The 22074-nt window shown below is 42.0% G+C and overlaps 1 protein-coding gene across 1 annotated transcript in view; it reads left to right on the top strand.

Moving 5' to 3' along the window:
- Window positions 1–2599: 2599 nt before the first annotated feature.
- rtkna (rhotekin a) overlaps window positions 2600–22074 on the top strand; it is a 166525-nt gene continuing 147050 nt past the window's right edge. The window contains exon 1 of the mRNA XM_084323528.1: window positions 2600–2844. Coding sequence (XP_084179654.1) covers window positions 2734–2844 — 111 coding nt within the window. The 5' untranslated portion in view covers window positions 2600–2733. The remainder of the gene's footprint in view (window positions 2845–22074) is intronic.

The following is a 22074-nucleotide window of genomic DNA, read 5'->3' as shown; positions in this document are numbered from 1 at the left end:
AACCTCCTCCAATGTACAGTTTCTACGTTAAATGTATATACACTCTTTTTCTGGACACTTTTTGTATCACAAACAGTACTGTATTTGCAAATCTGGTATGTCATAAATGTATAGATGTAGCAGTACTGTCTATCTGTATGTTGTGTATGTCATATATGTTATGATGACTTGAAAATGGGGGACCCTGATGTAAACAAGACGAAAGTCTTTCTCTGGTCTGCATCCCCTTAAGCTGTACTGTACTGTACCCATTCTACAATCTGTTAATAAACTTTTCAATCAATCAATCAATCAATCAATCAATCAATCAAACCAATTTAGTCAAATTGATCAAAAGGCCCTAGAAATGATTATTCCAGAGTTATTTATGTCTTCATGCAGGGAGCATGCCCCCAGATGCCTTTAGTTATGTCGGGCCCCTGGGGGACAGGGGGGGGCTTAGCACTTTCTTGCCGAGGGGCCCCATAGTGGGGAGCTCACTGGATTTAGAGCTCTGTTTACTGCCCTGTTTGGAGCTGAAGGCTCAGACGCTGAACCGCCCTTTAATGAAGACTCCAACACCACAATGTTAATTCTCGAGTTAATGAAAGACTTGTGATCCTGTCAGAACTCAGTGAATATAAAGCTCCGGGTGGCTTGCAAGCTATAGGCAAAAACATGGAACCTCCCAGAATGAGAACCCAAGACAAACCACCCAGTGACAGGCTACTGGGCACCATAAGTGGGTGAGGCAGTGAAGTCTGAATTAATAATAGTGCTTTCTTGTGGTCCTATTTTCATATCATGTTATTTATTCCTACTTTCATATTGCCCGTGTATCGTCATGCCACAGTGCCTCTGCCACTGGTGTGTTGATGCGACCTCTGTCCAAGTGAGGGGGGTCCTAGATGCCCTTCTGACCTTTCAGAATTCCATTCACAGCATGTCCAGTAAATTCCCTGCGACCCCCAGGGGCCTAGCAGGGATTCTGATACACATTCCTGGAGCATCTTTATGGTCCATTGCAGATGCTCGTAAATAGAATGCTGTACCATGGCAGCCTGCTCAGCCAGCTCTGTAGTCATCCAACTATAGAATGAATGAATGATCTTTATTGTCATTGTACAGGTACAACAAAACTTAAGGTGCAGACCCTGTGTGCTAGTGAAACACACAACAACAACAACAACAACAATGAGACATGCAACAACACACAGTATTAACCCTTTCATTGCCGCACTACCAAATGGTTAACCCTTTCACTGCGACAATACACATAATGTTAACCCTTTCACTGCCACACAACATCAGGTTAAGAGAATAATAATATAAAAACAGATAATATTAATAATATAAAAACTATTTAAAAAGTGATCGTAGTGCCTGTGCAATATATTGCAGTGCAAATACTATAAAAAAGAAAACTCACTATTACACTATGATATACGTTGTATGCAAACATGTGCACAATTCCACAGGATTTAGAATATAATTGACATTCATTATTCATTTTCACGTGTCATCATGAACAAGTATTCCCCTAGGACTGTAAAAGATGGTTGAATCTTTCTGTGCTCTTGCCTTTTTTTAGGGACGCCGCTAGCGGCCCCACCCTCGGCGAAGCAACAGCGCCACGTTCACGCTCGAGCATAAATTTCGCCTGTCATGCCTGTCAGTTTGCGCCTGGCTGTGATATGTTCAACTTCTCTATAATCTCTTTAAATATTCTTCCAATATTCTCGATTGCTAAATATTTTCTGGCTTCATTGTGTATCTCCTTCGGGAACGTCATATTAGTGTAATAGTTGTAGGTGTGAAATGAGTACAAGTGTTCAAAATTTTGATTAGGAATGTTTATTAAAAATAGAACTTCACTACTGCACTAGGTAGTTATATCAACATATACAGCACAACATGTAAGCCATGGTTGTCACAGCAAACTATCATGAAGTAGGCCTACCACTACAAGTCTACAACAATACATTATAGAAGAAATCATTTGCTTTTGAATTATGATTGCCCTGCGTAAGAAGAAAGTGCTGTCCATAATGATGAATTAATTTCGAATGTCTGCGCCTTTTACGTGCGAACTGCCCACGTTTGCATTTTTGCATTAAACAATAAAAAGCTGCATTCTGTACTTCATTTTGTACTTTAGTTTGTATATTGTATATTTTGTATAGTGTTTGGCCTTATTCTTTTACTTTTTACTGTATGAAGCACACTCTCAGGGGGCTCATACAGAACCAACCATGTCACTGTAAATGTACATGTACATTAAACATTATTAGGCCTATGTGTAACAAAATAAAATAAACTTGAAACTTGAACAGGTCTATTGCTTGGTGACACAGCGCCAGTAGAGGTCGCTCTCTCTCTCTGGACACAAACCAGCAGACGGGAGGTCGCGCCGCGGGGGGTGTCGCTGTGTCAAGGCACGGGACGTGGGCACATTATAGGGGACCGTCTGAGCGCCCTGGAGAAGTTCACATTAAAGAGTAAAGGAAGGACTCTATGCTGTTTCCATGAATGAAGTCGCTGCATAGTAGTGGGTTGTTGTTTACTCTGAACAGGAAAGTCGTTGCTGTTTGAATCGAGTTTTCCACGAAAACCTCTCTCTCGGGGATTTGTCTGCGGCATCGTTTTGTAGCCGCGACACCTGGATCTGCGCGTTGCTGTTTCGAGTCCTCTGGGGGCTTCGAGAAGACAACCAACTGAAGGACATTGCTGAACTTGGGGGAAAACTAGGGCATTATGTTTTGCAGAAATCAAACATCAAGAGCCACCGTTGCGCGCGGCTCTGCTCTGGAAATGGAGATACGACGAGGGAAGTTTAGAAGAAGCGTTTTCTTGGACACATTACAGGTAAACTTGGATTGCCGTTTTACAGTAGTAGCCTACAACTGTAACAGCGACGCGCCCCCCGACACACTCTCAGCACGGGGCTCTGTGTTTTCATCTCTATCCATCTCTCGACTATTTTAGGACAACTATTTTTGTATGTATTGCTAATATGAATAGCCGTGACATGTTAGGTTTATTTGAATTGTGCCTATAATATAAATGTGAAACAATAAAGACACGATCAAAGGCATGAAATAGCAAATATAGAAGAATGTATGACTGATCTTACTAGATTCTCTAGACAAGTCTGACACCCTTGAATTGAGAGTTAATAAAAAAAAAAACCTATAGGCCAGAAGATGAGAAATGGGTAAAATCTGTAAATATATTTCTCTCAGCTGTTTATGATTGACTTTGCTATTTCAGTTCCAGCATGGTTCCCCTTCTCTTCAGCAAAGCTCCCATGTCAACATCTGCTTCATATTAGCCACTGTTGTCGGCAGAGCTGACGGCCTTAGAGCCACTCTCACTTTAACCTCTAATTATTTGTACTCAGTCCACGTTAGTGATGGTCTCTCTCTCTCTCTCTCTCTCTCTCTCTCTCTCTCTCTCTCTCTGACCACACACACACACACACACACACACACTCACTTAGGCCTATATTGCATGACAAGTGAGCCCTGGGCACATGGCACATTACTTTGATTACATTTTGGAACCTTGGCATGTTGTTGCTGCACCAGTTACCCGCTACGGTTGTGTGGTTGTTTGTGTCGTGACACATTAAATTCAGAGCAGATCATGAGATGCTTCGTGGTTCCTGGGAGCTGGAGATTATCTGAATGTCTTATTCCGCTCAGACGGATGGGAAGTGGGGGGAATACGAGGAAGCACCGACTCCAATGTAAAGGGATACTTAAGGAATGTTAATGGTGCAATATAGCAAAGGGAAAGAACAGGGTATCGATTCTCTGTCATGTGTGTGTGTGCGCACACACGTGATGATGGCTGGCAACAAGCTCACATGTATGCTTATGTGTGTAATGACGTGTATCTGTCTGTGTGTGTGTTTCATTTTGTATGGGTTGTTTATCATTCATGTCACAGGAAAGCTTTCACCTCAGACACCAAACGCGCTCCAGTCCATATATACGTATTGATCTGCAGGGATGCTAGGCCCTTATCGGCTCTATGAGAGCTCGTATCGAACCCCCCCCCATAAAACAAAAAAAAACATTTCCATGAGTAAGCATTTCCTGCAGTTGTTTAGCCGATATGCTCAGCTACTTAGTCAAACAACCAGAGACCGGTCAAATAACCACGGGGCAGCAGAAGTAGAGGAAACAGGTATTTTCCGGCCTCAGGCTCAGGGTCACATTATATTCAGTTGTGTTTCTGCCAGCAGACTATGAAGGTGGATTCAGCAGCGTGGAAGCAGCTTGACAGGTGAACAGGTTACATCTCATCTCAGAGGGGATGTTGTGATGTTGCAGATAGGAATAATAATAATACACAAATACATACTTTGACCCAGACTTTTATTAGCAAGTAGTCGGCCTATGCTGAACCCACACATATTACATTTACATTCATCTCATAGTCTAGTTTGAATGTCTGATTCCACTGGTAACTCATGCTGTTTTCACCCGTCAAGTCTCTCAGTGAGTTATTAATCTGGGATAAATCCGCAAAACAATCACTGTTTCCTTTAACTTGAGTCTAATGTGCTCTCTGGTGCTCATACAAGATTAATGTGTGTTCCTCCCATTGTTACAGATGCTAATGATCCTCTTTCAGAGACCTGGGACTTTCTCCCAGCTGTGTGTGTGTAAGCATGAGTGTGTGTGTGTTAGCATGAGTGTGTGTGTGTGTGTGTGTGTGTGTGTGTGTGTGTGTGTGAGTGTGTGTGTCCTTTAGAGCTGTCCATGCCACGTTGGACCCAGTCTCTGGCATATCAATGAAGCACTTTGAAAAGACTCCTTTCACCATGCACAGGATGTCAGGATGTGCCTGTGTGTGTGTGTGTGTGTTGGTTGCTGCTCTCCTTCCAGAGCTTCCTGTCTTTGAGCGCATTAACGGTGGTCGGACTGGAACACGGTCTTGGTCAGTGACCTGTTATCAGCTATTGAAAAGGCAACACAGATGACTGAAGGAATAACAGACGAGAGCGCTTTACTGGACCGAGCCCAGAAACGTAATGACCTCCAGAAATGTTGTTTCCATAGACCTTTGTTTTCCACCGTAAAGTGTGGGACTGAAGAGGGCCATTTAGGTGAACAGAGGTCATAGGGATGTCCCGAATACCCGGGTCCCATACTGTTCATGTTTAGTTCAGTTTAGTTTATTTGGTTTAGGAGAAGGACAGTGTGCACACGTTAACTCAATCAGCACCAGACCTGAGGATAGTCGGGTTATCTCGCCACCCGTTCAGCGCCAGACCCGAGTATAGTCGGGTTTTCATCGTTATTTCTTTTATTCAATATTTCTATTCATTACAGGCACACGGACTCTGGGTTAACATGGGGAATCATCCTGAGAATGCCAAAGTGCAATACCGGCCGCATCCTCCCAGGTGGCAGTATCGAGCACCCTTTGAAACCTTATATCTTGGCCAATGGCCTGTGCAACGTTCAAATGTCTCGGGCGCAGTTTTCTTCGTCAGGCGAGTCGAGCGGGTATTAGGGGTGGGAATCACCAGTTTCATCACGATACGATATCGATTCTTTGGACAACGATACGATATTTGCCGATATCACAGTCTGCCACGATTCGATTCGATTCAGGTGCCTGCGATCGATATGAGACGATATTATGTGCCCATTTAACACAATTAGTCACATTTAGATCAACTAAAAAAAGGCTACGGAAATATCAATTGACGTTTTAATTTGAGCTCTTCCAGACATTTAAATGAAAAACAATTATTGTTTTTAATACAAATAGACCTCCTGTTCACTATAAAGTGCCACGTTTTTATATATTGAGCTTTAAACTTGAAGTAAAATGTTTTGGAACTCACAACACGCAAGCTAAAACCCCTTCCTCTCCCAAACCGTTCCTACAATTGTTTTATGTTGCATGATGATCATGTTTAAATATCAACATTATCTGTCCATCCTCAGTAAATAATATCAATATAATAATACTCCTGACTTGATCTGGTATTTTCATACACACACACACACACACACACACACACACACACACACACACACACACACACACACACACACACACACAGAATGTCCCCTCTCCTCTCTCCGTTTCTCTCTCTCTCTTAGCTTAGTTAGCTTAAGCAGCTAATGTAACGTTAATTTAGGTCTGCCCACGCGACGTGGGCATAAAAGAATGGCGACGATGCAAAGCATGTTAGATGCATTTGACCCGTTGCGGGGAAAAAACTGCACAGACTTATATCGGGTCTCAAAATAGACGACTGAAGCCCTGCTCTCGCTCTGCTGTACAGAGCTAACGGAGTTTCACAACACTGGCCGCGGGGCGGATATGACGTCGCCGTCGCCGGATTTTCAAAATAAGAGTATCGCAATATGAATAGATCTTTTTACGTTGCATCGATCCTATTTGATTATTGATAATAGATCGATATATCGATCTGGATCGATGTATCGTCCCACCCGGGTATCCCGATCGCATTGAGAAGTGTCAAATGCCCCCGATGCATTGTGGTGGATTATGTTGGCGACACGATGGACACCAATACTTGGACTCACGATCAGACAATTGGAATATTCTTTTTGGGGTACCTCCTAGTGAAGGTAAGGACTAAACGTTAACTTTTTTTGCACATAGCACTGGTGCTACAGAGGTTGATAGTTTTGTAGCACAGGCCAAAATCTTGTAGCACAAGTATAAAACGTGTTATATTTGTAACAGTCACAAATGTGCCTATTGTATTTGTGTTATTTAGTTGCAGTGCCATGTTTGGCTGTCATTTTCATGCTGACAAGTTGACGTCACACAGCCAGACACGTTACGTTAGGCCTGCCGCGATAAGCAATAAATCGATTAATTGCCGCGATAATTAAAATTAATGCAATGATTTTGACGGGCGCGATTAATTGCTATTTGCGCGTTTGTTTTAATGAGGCGGAACCAGTGCCCCTTGTCAGTCACTGTCCGTGTTGGGAGGCGGGCCGCTGGCTTTACTACAGAGCAGAGAGCACAGCAGCTCCGTGGGGCAACACCACATAGCTTAACTACATTTCTCAATAGTGTTGCACCTTTTAACCAAGTAGCGTTATTTGTAGTGTAACGTTAGCGTTTTAACGTTAGTAGCTAACGTTAAAACTAACTTAAAGTTAGTTGTTCACCAACAATCTCAACATTTGTTTTATCATTAGCTCATGTCGATCTACTAGTAGCATCAGCAAGCTAACGTTAGCTGGCCCCAGTCCACTAGCAGCATGTCGATCTACCAGCAGCATCAGCAAGCTAACGTTAGCTGGCCCCAGTCCACTAGCAGCATGTCGATCTACCAGCAGCATCAGCAAGCTAACGTTAGCTGGCCCCAGCCCATTAGCAGCATGTCGAAGTAGTAGTAGCATCAGCAAGCTAACGTTAGCTGGCCCCAGTCCACCAGCAGCATCAGCAAGCTAGGATAATAACAACAATACTTCCGGTCCGGTCGGTGGGCTTCAAAATAAAAGTCTAAAACACCGGAAAAGACGGAGCGGTGGGCTTCAAAATAAAAGTTTTGGGAAATAAATTTCTCAAAAAAAAATTCTCTAACCGGTCGCAATAATATCGCTTATCGCGATATTTTCGGGGGCAATTAATCGCCCAGCAAAATTTGTTATCGTGGCAGGCCTACGTTACGTGTAAGGAATTATGGAATTTGGTGTTGGATGTATGGACTCTACTAGGGGTGGGAATCACCAGTTTCATCACGATACGATATCGATTCTTTGGACAAGGAATAAGGATACGATATTTGCAGATATCTGCCACGATACGATGCAGGTGCCTGCAATCGATATGAGACGATATCATAAGCCCATTTAACACAATCAGTAACATTTAGATTAGTGGTCACCAACCCGTCGATCGCGATCGACTGGTCGATCTTTGAGACTTTCCCTGTAGATATTTCCCTGACATTTTTTTTTTTATAGATCTTTCCCTGAGAGTCCACATTACAGTTCTACTTTGGTTTTGATGTGAAAAGTGATTCTGCATAAGATGACTGCACTTAGCACTGACTGAGAAAGTACATATTACAGTTCTACTTTGACAAACATATTTACAATTAGCATTTTATAATGTTAATAATATGAGAGTCCACATTACAGTTCTACTTTTGTTTTGGTGTGAAAAGTGATGCTGCATAAGATGACTGCACTTAGCACTGACTGAGGAAGTACATATTACAGTTCTACTTTATAAAATGCTAATTGTAAATATGTTTGTCAATGTTAATAATATGAAAAAGTCCACATTACAGTTCTACTTTTGTTTTGATGTGAAAAGTGATGCTGCATAAGATGACTGCACTTAGCACTGACTGAGAAAGTACATATTACAGTTCTACTTTGACGTTTTAATGTTGGACCAAAGCATTGCATGTAATTAGAATACAGGCAAATACAAGTCATTTAGTTTAAAGTACAATCTTGGCTGTCTTTTTCTCTCAACGCTTCAATAGGTAGATCTTGCCTTCACCAAAAAAAATAAAAGTGATCTTGGGCTTAAAAAGGTTGGTGACCATGACCACTGATTTAGATCAACTCAAAAAAGGTAACGAAAATATAATTTGAAAAAAATTAATTTAGCTCTTCCAGACATTTAAATGAAAAAAACAATCTATTGTTTTTAATACAAATAGACCTCCTGTTCACTGCAAAGTGCCACGTTTTGATATATTGAGCTTTAAACTTCAAGTAAATTTTTTTGGAACTCACAACTCACAACACGCAACCTAAAACCCCTTCCTCTCCCAAACCGTTTCTACAATTGTTTTATGTTGCATGATGATCATGAATTCATTTATTATTATTATTTTTTTTTATATTTGAATATCAACATTATCTGTCCATCCTCAGTTTACTATAATATACTCCTGACTTCATCGTCTTTCCAAACGCACACACACAGAGAAAGGGAGAGTGCCCCCCCCCCCTTTCCCTTTCCCTGCAGTCCCCACTTTCTGCTGTTCTCTCTATGGCTCTGCCTCTGATCAGGATTAGCTTGTTAGCTTATGCTAACGTAACGTTAATTTCGGGCGATGTAGGCATAAAGGAATGGCGACGATGCAAAGCATGTTAGATGCATTTGACCCCGTTGTGAAAAAAAAACACTACAGACTTATTTCGGGTCGCAAAATAGGCGCACTGCTGTGTAGCCCTGCTCTGCTTTAATGCCAGCAGACAGCACGGACTGGGCGGATACGACTTGCCAAGTTGCCACGGGATTTTCAAAATAAGAGTATCGATATGAACCAAATGTTGCTAGCTGCCGGAGCCATAGATATTATGGCTGGAGCTGCGCTTGGGGCGGAAATGAGACCCGCCACAGGATTTTCAAAATAAGAGTATCGATATGAACCGAATGCCTATCGCACCAGTGCTACTGAAGTAAATCCATTCATCGCACAGATCGATGTTGCTGTAGCATGTGCGACACAGGGCTGTATGCTAAGCTTTTTCACTAGGGCCCCTAAATGAGAAATTTAGGGGCACAGAATATTTTTTAGGGGCACATTTTTAAATAACAATTTTACCATTATAGTGTAAAAAAATATGTTCCTCCTGCCTCATTACTGTGGTCCTTTTTATTTAACATTTAAGTGTGTTTGTTTTCAGGTTTATCTTTTATAATGAACCAACTGAGAAAGTGTGTAAATCACTAATAGAACAAAAACAACAAACTGTGTGTGTGCGCGCGCTTGTGTAGTGCTCCTTGAATGAGATCACCACAACACACACACCATTGCATTAATCATGAGGACAAGAAACTCTGCATACCTTTGTTTCACAATGAAAAGTGCTTTATAAATAAAATGAATTATTATTATTGTAAATAACCCCCATGAAAGGTTTATTATATTTGTGATGTTACTGGTTTCAGGGTGTGCCTAAAGTGATCAATGTGTTGGGCCGTTTATAGAGATCTATGCCAATGAATGTTTATGTATATCCGGGACTTTTTTTTATAAGAATTGAGAGGCCTACTACAGTATTTGTATATGTGACCTTTATTTTGAAAACCGTGTTGCGACGCAACCTTGTTTAAGTTTGCGCTTTTGACAGTGAAATGTTCAGTTCAACTTAGCTCGAAGGTAAGACTCTAATCAAAAAGGTTTAATTGACCCGTATGAGGCTCTTACGGTAGGACTTTGATTATTTATAGAAGAGGAATGTAAAACGAGAAATAAACAGAGATTTTACCAGCAGTAAGTTGCAAGCCACTTTCATACGGGGAACCGTGACAATTATTAGTATCATCTTATTTGCATATTGTCTCATTATTAGATAGATAGGTTGATACTTTATTGATCCCCGGAGGGAAATTTAAGTAGACAGTATTTCACGTCCTAATAGTGGGCTACTACTCACCTAATGCATGGCTGAACCTGAACGTTAGAAGTGTGTTCCCGTCAATCATCACTGCCAGGTCCGACTTAATTTCACCGGCTATGGTCTCTTATCATCTCTCCACATCGGACGTGGTTGTCATAAGCTGGACTGCTATCCACTCCGTTGTTCTTGCAGAGCAAAATTAGCGGCTTAAAAATATTGAAAGGAAGTTCTTCTTTGGCGATGCAATAGGCCACATTCAGTTTCGTTTAGATTGTTCGCTAGGAACTATGGGATTTGGTGTTGGATGTATGGACTCTACCAGATGGGGACATGGTATTTAATCGCACGATAGACTACAACTACCAAGTATATAGCGTGACCCAGATTAACTTCACACGTAAATCTTTTTTTCCCACACGGGCTATCGCAGTAAATTCATTCATTGCAGACAGATTTTTTCATAGCACCGGGCATTATGTCGCACTGTACAGCCCTGGTTGTAGGCTAATGTTTTACTATTTTTTTTATTAATTTAGGAGTGAAATGTGAATGAAGGGTTGAAATCACTACTCACAAGGTTGCCCCCAAATATTATTTACCACTCGCACCAAATTAAGGGGCAATTTGCGATAATCTCGTCGCAGTGTACAGCCCTGCGACATATATCTCGCACTGTACAGCCCTGCCCAATCCTGCTTTGATCCAACCATGATTTCACCTCGATCGCAACGTGTGTGTGTAACGTTACTCCACAACGTATGCCGTTGGTGACGATCAAAGCATCAAAAAACTATCCCCCCCCCCCCTTTCATGCATTGATTCATGATGAAACATAATACCTATTATATACATTTGATTTGGAAATAGTAGCGTGTCCACTGTCCAGGCGAGAAATGGCAACGCTTTTAGTGAAATTCACGCTTTGCTGCATATCGTAGTTTTCTGGGATTAACCAGGATCACTCTAAAACTATACTTATATTCGGTATAACACGCGAACGTATTGATGAAAAAATGTATTCTTTTTCACATATCGAACGATATAGTTGATGTCAAATGGGCCATAGTATTGTATCCATAGCTATAATATAGAATATATAGCCCTGCAACACCACCTGTTGTAAATTCCCCATTACTTGTATGCTATTTGTAATGCTGTGTATTATTATTTCCAAGACACTTCTTTGGACAGCCCAGGGGTATTACTATTTCTAGTCGGGCATCTCTCTGGACAGCCCAAGGGTCCTTAGTCTGGTAATTAAATGCAGCGGCCATCTTGCCGCCCATGTGTTTCCACTGCTGTCTGCTGTCACATGAGTGTGTTCGTGAAGAAGTAAGTCATCAATAGCCTCCAATGTAATGTCTATGGTTGTATGATAGATAAATGTCATATGTAGCCTATATTATGCCGCTAAGTGACTTATCTATACGACTATGGCTTGGGTTTGCTACTTGGTGCTATGTTTGTTCCAAGCTGCTAATTGAGCTAATGCACTGAGCTAATGCTATGCTAGTGTGAATATGCTATATATAGCATTGTTTCAGTTATGTGTATCTTCTAGATGCCAGCATGTTATGACTACTAAGTATGTATTCTGCTAATTCCCTGTATATTCTGCTTATCTGTTGCAGAATACCACTCGCTCACTCACTCAATATCTCACTACTTCATCCAGCCTTACAACCTGGATGGAAATCACTCACTCAATTCCTCACTGTTCATCCAGCCTTACGAACTGGATGAAAACCACTCACTCAATAATTGTCTAGATTCACCCAATATTCTCATCCTTGTGTGGATGCTCATTGTTTCATTCAGCCTTATGAACTGGATGGAAATCACCTGTACTGAATAAACCCTATCATCCTTTGATCCTTTGATACCAACATTAAACTACAAAGGACTGTTCTTTGGTGTCTGTGTCCGCTCTCTGACCGGGGTGTGCTGTTGTGGATGAAGTGGCTCCAGCAAACATTACAACACGCTATATCTTCAATACCGCCACTTATTCCTATCTTTTAGCGTTTGGCGTGGTAGGAACAAACGATGCTCAAGTCAGTGGCGTCCAATGAGTTAATCATTTGTGGTAAACAAGAAGATGGGTGCACCAGATTTAGCAAGAAGCTAATTTCCATCTGTAGTCCTAGGCAGTAAACTAGTACAAAACAGTCATATAGTCGTAAATAGTAAAAGTACAAAGAATCCAAAAAGAACCTCCCTCCCTTCCTCCCTCCCTCCCTCCCTCCCATCCTCCCTCCAACTTCTCTCCCACCCTCCACCCCTCCCTTCCACCTTTCAATGAAAAACACAATGCATCATGTCCAATACATTACAATAAATGCAAACAATTTAAGAACTCTTTACATAAAAAGGGCCGTACAGATTGCAAATTAGGGCTGGACGGTATGGTCTAAAATTTATATCACGGTATAATTTGAAGCATAGACGGTAACGGTATATCACGGTATATAAATGTATCTTAAAATGTCTATAAATGCTTCTGAAGGGGTAAAACACTGGCAGCTATTACTGTACTCTTGTATTACTAGGACATATTTCACATAGTACAGAGGTATTTTAAGAACATTTATTGTGCAAAACTGCAATAGAAAAATGCAAAACCTTTTCTCAAGTTACTTCCATCTCTGAAAAACACCTTTTTCATGAAATACAATAAAATCAAGCGGCACAAAGTGAAAATAAAAACTACTGCAGGACAGGAGGTTTCTTTCCCTCAAACAACTCAAACACAATAAAACTCCAACATAACTTAACTTTAGTGTACATGTTTGACAACGTAGAGAGAGAGCGAGAGAGCATGATGTAATAGGTTTGAGTTTGAGGTTAGAGCGTCCTAAATTGCCGTAGTTGATGTCACACCAGGATGTCATTGTCAACACAGAGTTGGAAACGAGAGCAGCCCGATGGATGAAGCGATATAAAGAAACGAATACCCAATAAATGTGAAGTTATCTTTGAACCTCTGTTGTCAAGCCTAGTCAATATATAATATAACGTCATTGCTACTGCTGTGACTAGCTGCTCTAGTCTACCAGTCACAAGGTATGAAGGTATAGTCAAAATCCATACCGTAGCGCAAATTCATACCGTTTTATACCGTCCACCCCTAGAACCTCCTGCTAGACTGTGTTCAGAATGGAACTTCCTGCTAGACTCTGTTCAGAATAGAACCTCCTGCTTGACTGTTCATTTACATTTACATGTTGTCATTTAGCTGACACATTTATCTAAAGCGACTTACAAGTTCTGTACGACAAGTCATCAGGAAGGGTACAACTCTATCAGCTGAGTAACAATGTTCATCAAACAGTGCTGAAACTTGGATGCTGCCGTATTGAGTGCATATACATAAGTCATATTAGTATAGTAGGAGTAGTGCATAGTGTAGTATAGGACAGTAAGAAGGTTAGTGTTTTTTCATATTTTTCTTTCATTTCAGATATTGATTGAAGAAGTGTGTTTTTAGTTGATGGTCCGGATTTGGCTGTCCTAACTGTGGTGGGAAGTTCGTTCCACCATTGTAGACCGAGCATAGGCGGCTTCTCTTTAATGACCCTCCCAGAGCTTGGATAGCAGTGGGTCTGAGGTGGCCGGAGGATGTAGAGCGGAGGGGTCTTGAGGGTGTGTAGCAGATTCGTGCGGCATGGGGAGCCAGTGCAGGTCCCTGAGAAGTGGGGTAACATGGGCTGACTTTGGTAGGTTGGTGAGTAGACGGGCGGCTGCGTTCTGGATCAGTTGAAGAGGCTTGGTGGCGGTGGTCGGTAGACCAGCGATCAGTGCATTGCAGTAGTCGAGGCGAGACATGACTGTTGATTGGACACGGAGTTGAGTGGCTTCTTTTGTCAGGAAGAGGCGGATCCTTCTGACATTGCTCAGGAGGAATCTGCAGGTCTTGGGAGTTCAGCAGATCATCAGGACTACACCAAGGTTCTTGGCGGTCAGGGACGAGGCCACGGCTACATTTTCCACTGTGATGGAAAGGTCGGTCAGCGGGGAGGATTTGGCCGGCAGGTGAAGCAATTCTGTTTTGCTTATGTTCAGTTTGAGGTGGTTGGTCCGGGTCGTCATCCAGGCAAAGATGTCGGACAGACAGGCCGAGATTCACTCAGAGACATGGATATCTGAGGGAGGAAAGGAGGAAGAACCTCCTGCTAGACTGTGTTCAGAATAGAACCTCCTGCTAGACATGAATTGTTCCAATCTTTCAAAAAAACTTCTTTAATTGACCATAATTCACATTACAAAGACTGTTGCAAAGAAGAGAAACATAACATATAAACTGACTATGAAAACACAATGATCCTCTTGAGTAACATTGAGAAATATGATAATTTTCCACCATACGTATATCTAGAAACAAAGTTAGTGCTGGTGGTGTTGAGTGTGTTTATTGGTGGTGTATCACACATCTGTTGGAGTGGAATGAGAGTGAGACGTGTGTGTGTGTGTGTGTGTATTGGTTAGTGTGTCTATTCTTGAGGGACCTCCTCAAGGCTTTCTGGCACTTCAGTCTCCAGTCCAGACTGTCTCAAGGCTGTCAGCGGAAGGACAGCTGCCACATCAGCACACATTTCTGCCTGTTAGTGTATGCTTTTACCATTATAAGCTAAGCTGTCTGTGTGTGTGTGACTGTGTGTGTGTGCGTGCGCACGCTCACGACCATATCCACGGTGTGTGTGTGCCTTCACAGTACGTATATCTTAATGTGTATGTGTATCAGATACACACATGTAGTATGACCCATGTGACCGACCGTGTGAGTGTGTTTGAATACGGAGACAAGGGAGAGAGAGACAAACAGAGGGAGAACTCGATGAACATCAGATCCATTCCCCAACTATCGTGCTGCTCTTCTGCTGGCTCCTCTCAGTGGGAACAGCAGACATCTGCTTTCTCCATCCTTCGCTCAGCTAGAACACCACTGATGTCTCTGTGCAAGGCGTCTGTCTCTCTCTCTCTCTCTCTCGCTCTCTCTCTCGCGCGTCCACATGCTGTTTCTGCTGTCACAGCTGCTGAAGCCACCCAGGCTTGTATAGCGGGGGCCTGGAGAGTGCGGTCGTTACAGAGGTGGGGATGGAATGCTCTAATTTTCAACCTTTCAGTGCTCAGCATTATGTTGAGCGCTCTGAAGATCCCAGGCCATATTGCTGTGGCCACCACCAGCTATGCAGGGCCAGGAAGTGGTGTGTGTGTGATGACACACCCATCCACCCTCTCTCTCTCTCTCTCTCTCTCTCTCTCTCTCTCTCTCTCTCTCTCTCTCTCGCCCTGCCTGTAGGAGAACGGCAGCAGGCTCTGGGAGTCTGGTGCTGCTGATTAAAAGGCGTTGGGCTGTGGTGTGGTTGCTTTGCCACTATATACCCCTCTCCTCCACCCTGTAGGCGCACATCAACACACCCTCGTGAATGTGAACAGGCTAGTTTTAGACGCTGTATATTTTGTTTTGGATATCATGGGTGTTCCCTCTGCCCGGCCTGCATTCACTCACCCTGAGGGGAATGCAGCGGTGGGTGAAACCCAAATTGCCAGAACTTCACTTGCTTGATCACACTCATTCACTCAGTCAGAATTTCCTGTGAGGACAGTTGGGGTCAAAATCACAATCCATGGTTGTCTGAATTTAATTGTGTCATGCGAATGTCCACGACGGAAGTGATATCTCCATATGTATATCTCATTATGGTTGAAGTTAGACATGACTAGGCCTACTTCAGAACGTCTAGTTAGTTATCACCATTCACCATGGTTGAAGTTAGACGTGACTAGGCCTACTTCAGAACGTCTAGTTAGTTATCACCATTCACCATGGTTGAAGTTAGACGTGACTAGGCCTACTTCAGAACGTCTAGTTAGTTATCACCATTCACCATGGTTGAAGTTAGACGTGACTAGGCCTACTTCAGAACGTCTAGTTAGTTATCACCATTCACCATGGTTGAAGTTAGACGTGACTAGGCCTACTTCAGAACGTCTAGTTAGTTATCACCATTCACCATGGTTGAAGTTAGACGTGACTAGGCCTACTTCAGAACGTCTAGTTAGTTATCACCATTCACCATGGTTGAAGTTAGACGTGACTAGGCCTACTTCAGAACGTCTAGTTAGTTATCACCATTCACCATGGTTGAAGTTAGACATGACTAGGCCTACTTCAGAACGTCTAGTTAGTTATCACCATTCACCATGGTTGAAGTTAGACATGACTAGGCCTACTTCAGAACGTCTAGTTAGTTATCACCATTCACCATGGTTGAAGTTAGACATGACTAGGCCTACTTCAGAACGTCTAGTTAGTTATCACCATTCACCATGGTTGAAGTTAGACGTGACTAGGCCTACTTCAGAACGTCTAGTTAGTTATCACCATTCACCATGGTTGAAGTTAGACGTGACTAGGCCTACTTCAGAACGTCTAGTTAGTTATCACCATTCACCATGGTTGAAGTTAGACGTGACTAGGCCTACTTCAGAACGTCTAGTTAGTTATCACCATTCACCATGGTTGAAGTTAGACATGACTAGGCCTACTTCAGAACGTCTAGTTAGTTATCACCATTCACCATGGTTGAAGTTAGACATGACTAGGCCTACTTCAGAACGTCTAGTTAGTTATCACCATTCACCATGGTTGAAGTTAGACATGACTAGGCCTACTTCAGAACGTCTAGTTAGTTATCACCATTCACCATGGTTGAAGTTAGACATGACTAGGCCTACTTCAGAACGTCTAGTTAGTTATCACCATTCACCATGGTTGAAGTTAGACATGACTAGGCCTACTTCAGAACGTCTAGTTAGTTATCACCATTCACCATGGTTGAAGTTAGACATGACTAGGCCTACTTCAGAACGTCTAGTTAGTTATCACCATTCACCATGGTTGAAGTTAGACATGACTAGGCCTACTTCAGAACGTCTAGTTAGTTATCACCATTCACCATGGTTGAAGTTAGACATGACTAGGCCTACTTCAGAACGTCTAGTTAGTTATCACCATTCACCATGGTTGAAGTTAGACATGACTAGGCCTACTTCAGAACGTCTAGTTAGTTATCACCATTCACCATGGTTGAAGTTAGACATGACTAGGCCTACTTCAGAACGTCTAGTTAGTTATCACCATTCACCATGGTTGAAGTTAGACATGACTAGGCCTACTTCAGAACGTCTAGTTAGTTATCACCATTCACCATGGTTGAAGTTAGACGTGACTAGGCCTTAGGATTGGGTACCGAACTCTGTACTTTGAACTGAAGGGTACTGACCGAATGACATCTTACATCATTCACGCTAAATCAATCTGTACCACATTCTGGTACCTTTACACGTTTAGTATAAAGTAGAAGAATGTAATACCGGTATACTAGACAAGAGGGAGCCTTTATACAGTATATATATATTAGGGCTGCACGATTTTGGGAAATAATCTAATTGCGATTTTTCGGACAGATATTGCGATTATAATATTTTTTTTTAAAGCAGCCCCACAGAGGTTTATTGTAAAATGCGGCTTGCATCTGGCCTACGCGGTGGGTCTGTTCGGGACACCGAGCCTGAAAATGTTTCTTTTTTACCTGGGAATCGATACCGGTACCCAATGGCACCTTTTTTTCTGTACTTTACTCTCCCTCTCTGAAGTCTAAACTTCACAACACACAATCTAAAACCACTTACCTCCCTCTCCCAAACCGATATTGTATCTCAATGAGACTTCCTGGTTAAATAAAAAGAAAAAAATTGATAATTGCATCATTCCAAATCGATTAATCGTTCAGCCCTAATATATATATATATTTAGAAAGACCAGAGGAGTTTGGTAATATTGACTGAGAAATTATATTTAAACATTTGAAAAACATAATACATGATCATGCGATTTATTTTGTGGGGTGGGTTACACAATAAATAACAAAGTGGTTGAAATTGAGAAGTTTGGGTGTGCCTTGGTAGCGTAGAGGTCTAATCACTCGCCTACCACCGCAGTGGTGTTCGCGGGTGGGAAGCCAGTGGTGTATGTATGAGTCCTGGTCATTGCAAACAGCGACTCCTACTGGTCGGTCGGGGCAGGGATCTGGGGGAAATGGCGTGAACGTTACGTTACGTTCTTACGTTGAAACTCTTGGCTGTCAGGTGAAAAGAAGCTGCTGGAGACTCCACATGTATCGGAGGAGACATCACATGTCAGGTCTCTACACCCTCGCCAGCCCGACAGTGGGGTAGGGCTGAGCCCAAACGTTCGAACCTTCGTTCGTTATGTTGGCATTCGAATTCTAAATCAACATTCAAATTTCTTATTTTTAATAATAAAAAGAAATATATATATATATATTTTTTTAAATATTCTTTTCTATTCATTCTGTTTAAACCAATGGGGTTTTTCTTCACAGTTGCAGATAAAGATTAGGCTACACTAATATTATAGTATTACAAAAAACTGAGTTATATTCATTAAATAAAGTTGATTTAATTGATTTAGTTGGGCTGGGGCTTCTTCCTGGGCTGGGTCTGGGGCTGGAAAGTTGATTTAATAAAAATAAAATAAACTAATTTAATCAGATTAATCACTTTATTCAAATTGAGGATTTAGTTTGAGGATATTTATATATAAAAAAAAATTGAAATTTTTTTTAAATCTTTTTTTATATTAGAAAACCCTGACGAAGTTCGAATCCCAAAAATAGGCTTCGGGTACAGCCTAGAGTGGGGCAATGCGGTGAATGCGCACATTATGTCCAGGAATTGGCATAATGACAACATTTGGGGGATGGGAGGAAAGAGAGAAAGGCAAAAAAAGATTAGTCTTATTTTGTTATTATTACAGAGTTAAGTACCATTGGGTACCAATTACAGAATTCCAGGAACTGGTACCGGTATTGGTTCAAATGTGAACGGTACCCAATCCTACTAGGCCTACTTCAATACTTCTAGTTATCTCCATTCACCATGGTTGAAGTTAGACATGACTGATGCTAAAACCAGACTAGGGCTGCACGATTAATCGTTTTTTAATCGAAATCGCGATTTGGAATGATGCAATTATCAAATCGCCAAGCCTGCAATAAAAAAAAAAAAAAAAAAAAAAATGTTTTTTTTTTTTATTATTTAACCAGGAAGTCCCATTGAGATACAAGATCTCCTTTGCAAGGTAGACCTGGCCAAGATGACAGCAATAACATTTGCAATACATCACACAGCAATAAAATGTGCGATATATCACACAAGAACATAATAAATGTGCATGTATACAATACATCACATGTAAACACAAAGCAGAATAGTCTACATGATAGTAAAAGTGTATAATACAGGGTAATACAGTAATTTTGCAGTTGGGACCCGACTACAGAAAGCAGCAACATTCTTCTTGTAATTTTTTTTTTAAATATGTTATAATCGCATCGCAAATCGCAATCGCAATATCTGTCCGAATAATCGCAATTAGATTATTTCCCAAAATCGTGCAGCCCTAAACCAGACAGCCCACAAAGAGCCACAGGGAACACGTCAGAATTCAAAAGCAAAGCCACATGATGTTGTGCACTGACACGGAGACAGGTCTGACACGGAGACGGGTCTTATGATGTTGTGCACTGACACGGAGACAGGTCTGACACGGAGACAGGTCTTATGATGCTGTGCACTGACACGGAGACAGGTCTTATGATGTTGTGCACTGACACGGAGACAGGTCTTATGATGTTGTGCACTGACACGGAGACAGGTCTTATGATGCTGTGCACTGACACGGAGACAGGTCTTATGATGCTGTGCACTGACACGGAGACAGGTCTTATGATGTTGTGCACTGACACGGAGACAGGTCTTATGATGTTGTGCACTGACACGGAGACAGGTCTTATGATGTTGTGCACTGACACGGAGACAGGTCTTATGATGCTGTGCACTGACACGGAGACAGGTCTTAGTTGTCTCACATGATGTTGTGCACTGACACGGAGACAGGTCTTAGTTGTCTCACATGATGTTGTGCACTGACACGGAGACAGGTCTTAGTTGTCTCAAATGGAGTCAATGAGATTTAATGAAATCTCAAATAATTTGTATCCAGTGACCACAAGGTCCACACGGTTCAATACAACTAATGGACTTGACCGGTTCTCTGTATCGGCTGATATACTATAGTTCTCAGGACTCAAGAGTCACAATCAGTGAAAAAGGGCTATACAGTTAGGTGCTTCCCTAGTTGAAGCTATGATGATCATGTTGTCTTTATCAGTGTGTGCATGCTTTAGCCTCACTGTCAGCCTACCTGATATATTTTCTGCAGATGTCCATATATATATATATATATTAGGGCTGACCCCTATTAGTCGACTAATCGATCGAAAGGAGCCGTAGTCGACTGCCAACCTCCTAGTCGAATACAAAAAAATAAAAAAAATACAAAAAATATAACTATAAAAAAAAAGAGGAAAAGAGGCCTAGAAGCGTGGCTAACGCTAATGGCTCGCATACCAGAGGCTAACTGCCTAAGAAAACAGGCACAGAGGCACTGAAAGAGGATTTCACCCGTCTAATGAACACACTAGACAAATATCAAGATGTATCCATCAGTGGACCAATTGCATGCTTTCGCAGAGGACAAGAAGCCTTCAGTCGACTCCTTCAGACATTAAGCACCCCCACAGCCCAAATGGAATGATAAAAAAAAAAATATATATATAATATATATATATATTATTTTTTTTTTGATCCACTTTTTCTCCCATTTTTCTATATTTTCTCCCATCCCAATTTCGTATCATCCAATTCAACCCTCCAATGTGGACTAAGTCATACATAGCACAAGTCCCCTCCGGTACTTGAGGTAACAGCAGTCGCATCTTTTCACCTGCGCAGCTCGATCTCTCAGTGTCGAGGAGTAACGCGTGGGAGGCTCACGCTGCCCCAGACACTTCCTGATTCTACTGCGCAGGCGCACCAACCGACTTGTAGGAGTCGCTTGTTCACAACGTTCGATCCCCACCCTTCAGTTTTCCCTCCCCGTAATACGGCCAATGTGTATTACTGCGGACGACCAGCTAAACTGAAAACAATGTGGAGAGCTGGATTCGAACACGCGAATCCTAGCGTCTCCACACTGGTGGCGAGTGCCTTGCCCACTACACCACCTAGCCGCCCTTATATATATATATTATATATATTTTTTATTTTTTTTGTAGTTGACTAACAGCAAATTTTGGCCAATCATAGTCGACTATCCAAATCCTTAGTCGGGGACAGCCCTATTAGCTAGCATACAGTTCACCAACGTGGCTCGTGTCGTGCGGATAACGTTGTTAGCCGATTAGCATTGAGCTAGCGATTTTATATTGATGAAACTCACCAAAACCGCTTCTGGAAGTGGTATGTTCTTTAACACTTTCAATGCCCAAAACGTGATAAGACGTTTTAACAGCCCAATGCCTGAATGCCCACGACGACAATTAGTGTTTTATTTTTTTATTCGCGATCTGAATTCATATTTCATCAACCGAGTCTCCCGTTGGTATGCAGCCCCTGTAGGACCTCAGATGTGAAAAAACCGCCCCCTATCGTCTCCCAGATGGTAATGCACCCTTTTGGAATGGACTCAATGAAAATGGATGAGAAAAGAAAAATCCGGAATCCACATTTTACTTCTCAGGCATGTAACCCGAGCCGATCGGATTCATTGTGGAGCAGCGTGGAATAC

Source organism: Notolepis coatsorum (assembly GCF_963971535.1).
Source record: "Notolepis coatsorum genome assembly, chromosome: 10".
In the NCBI taxonomy this organism is placed as follows: Eukaryota; Metazoa; Chordata; class Actinopteri; order Aulopiformes; family Paralepididae; genus Notolepis; species Notolepis coatsorum.
The sequence above is the reverse complement of the archived record's forward strand: the minus strand, read 5'-3'. Positions and strand labels throughout refer to the sequence as shown.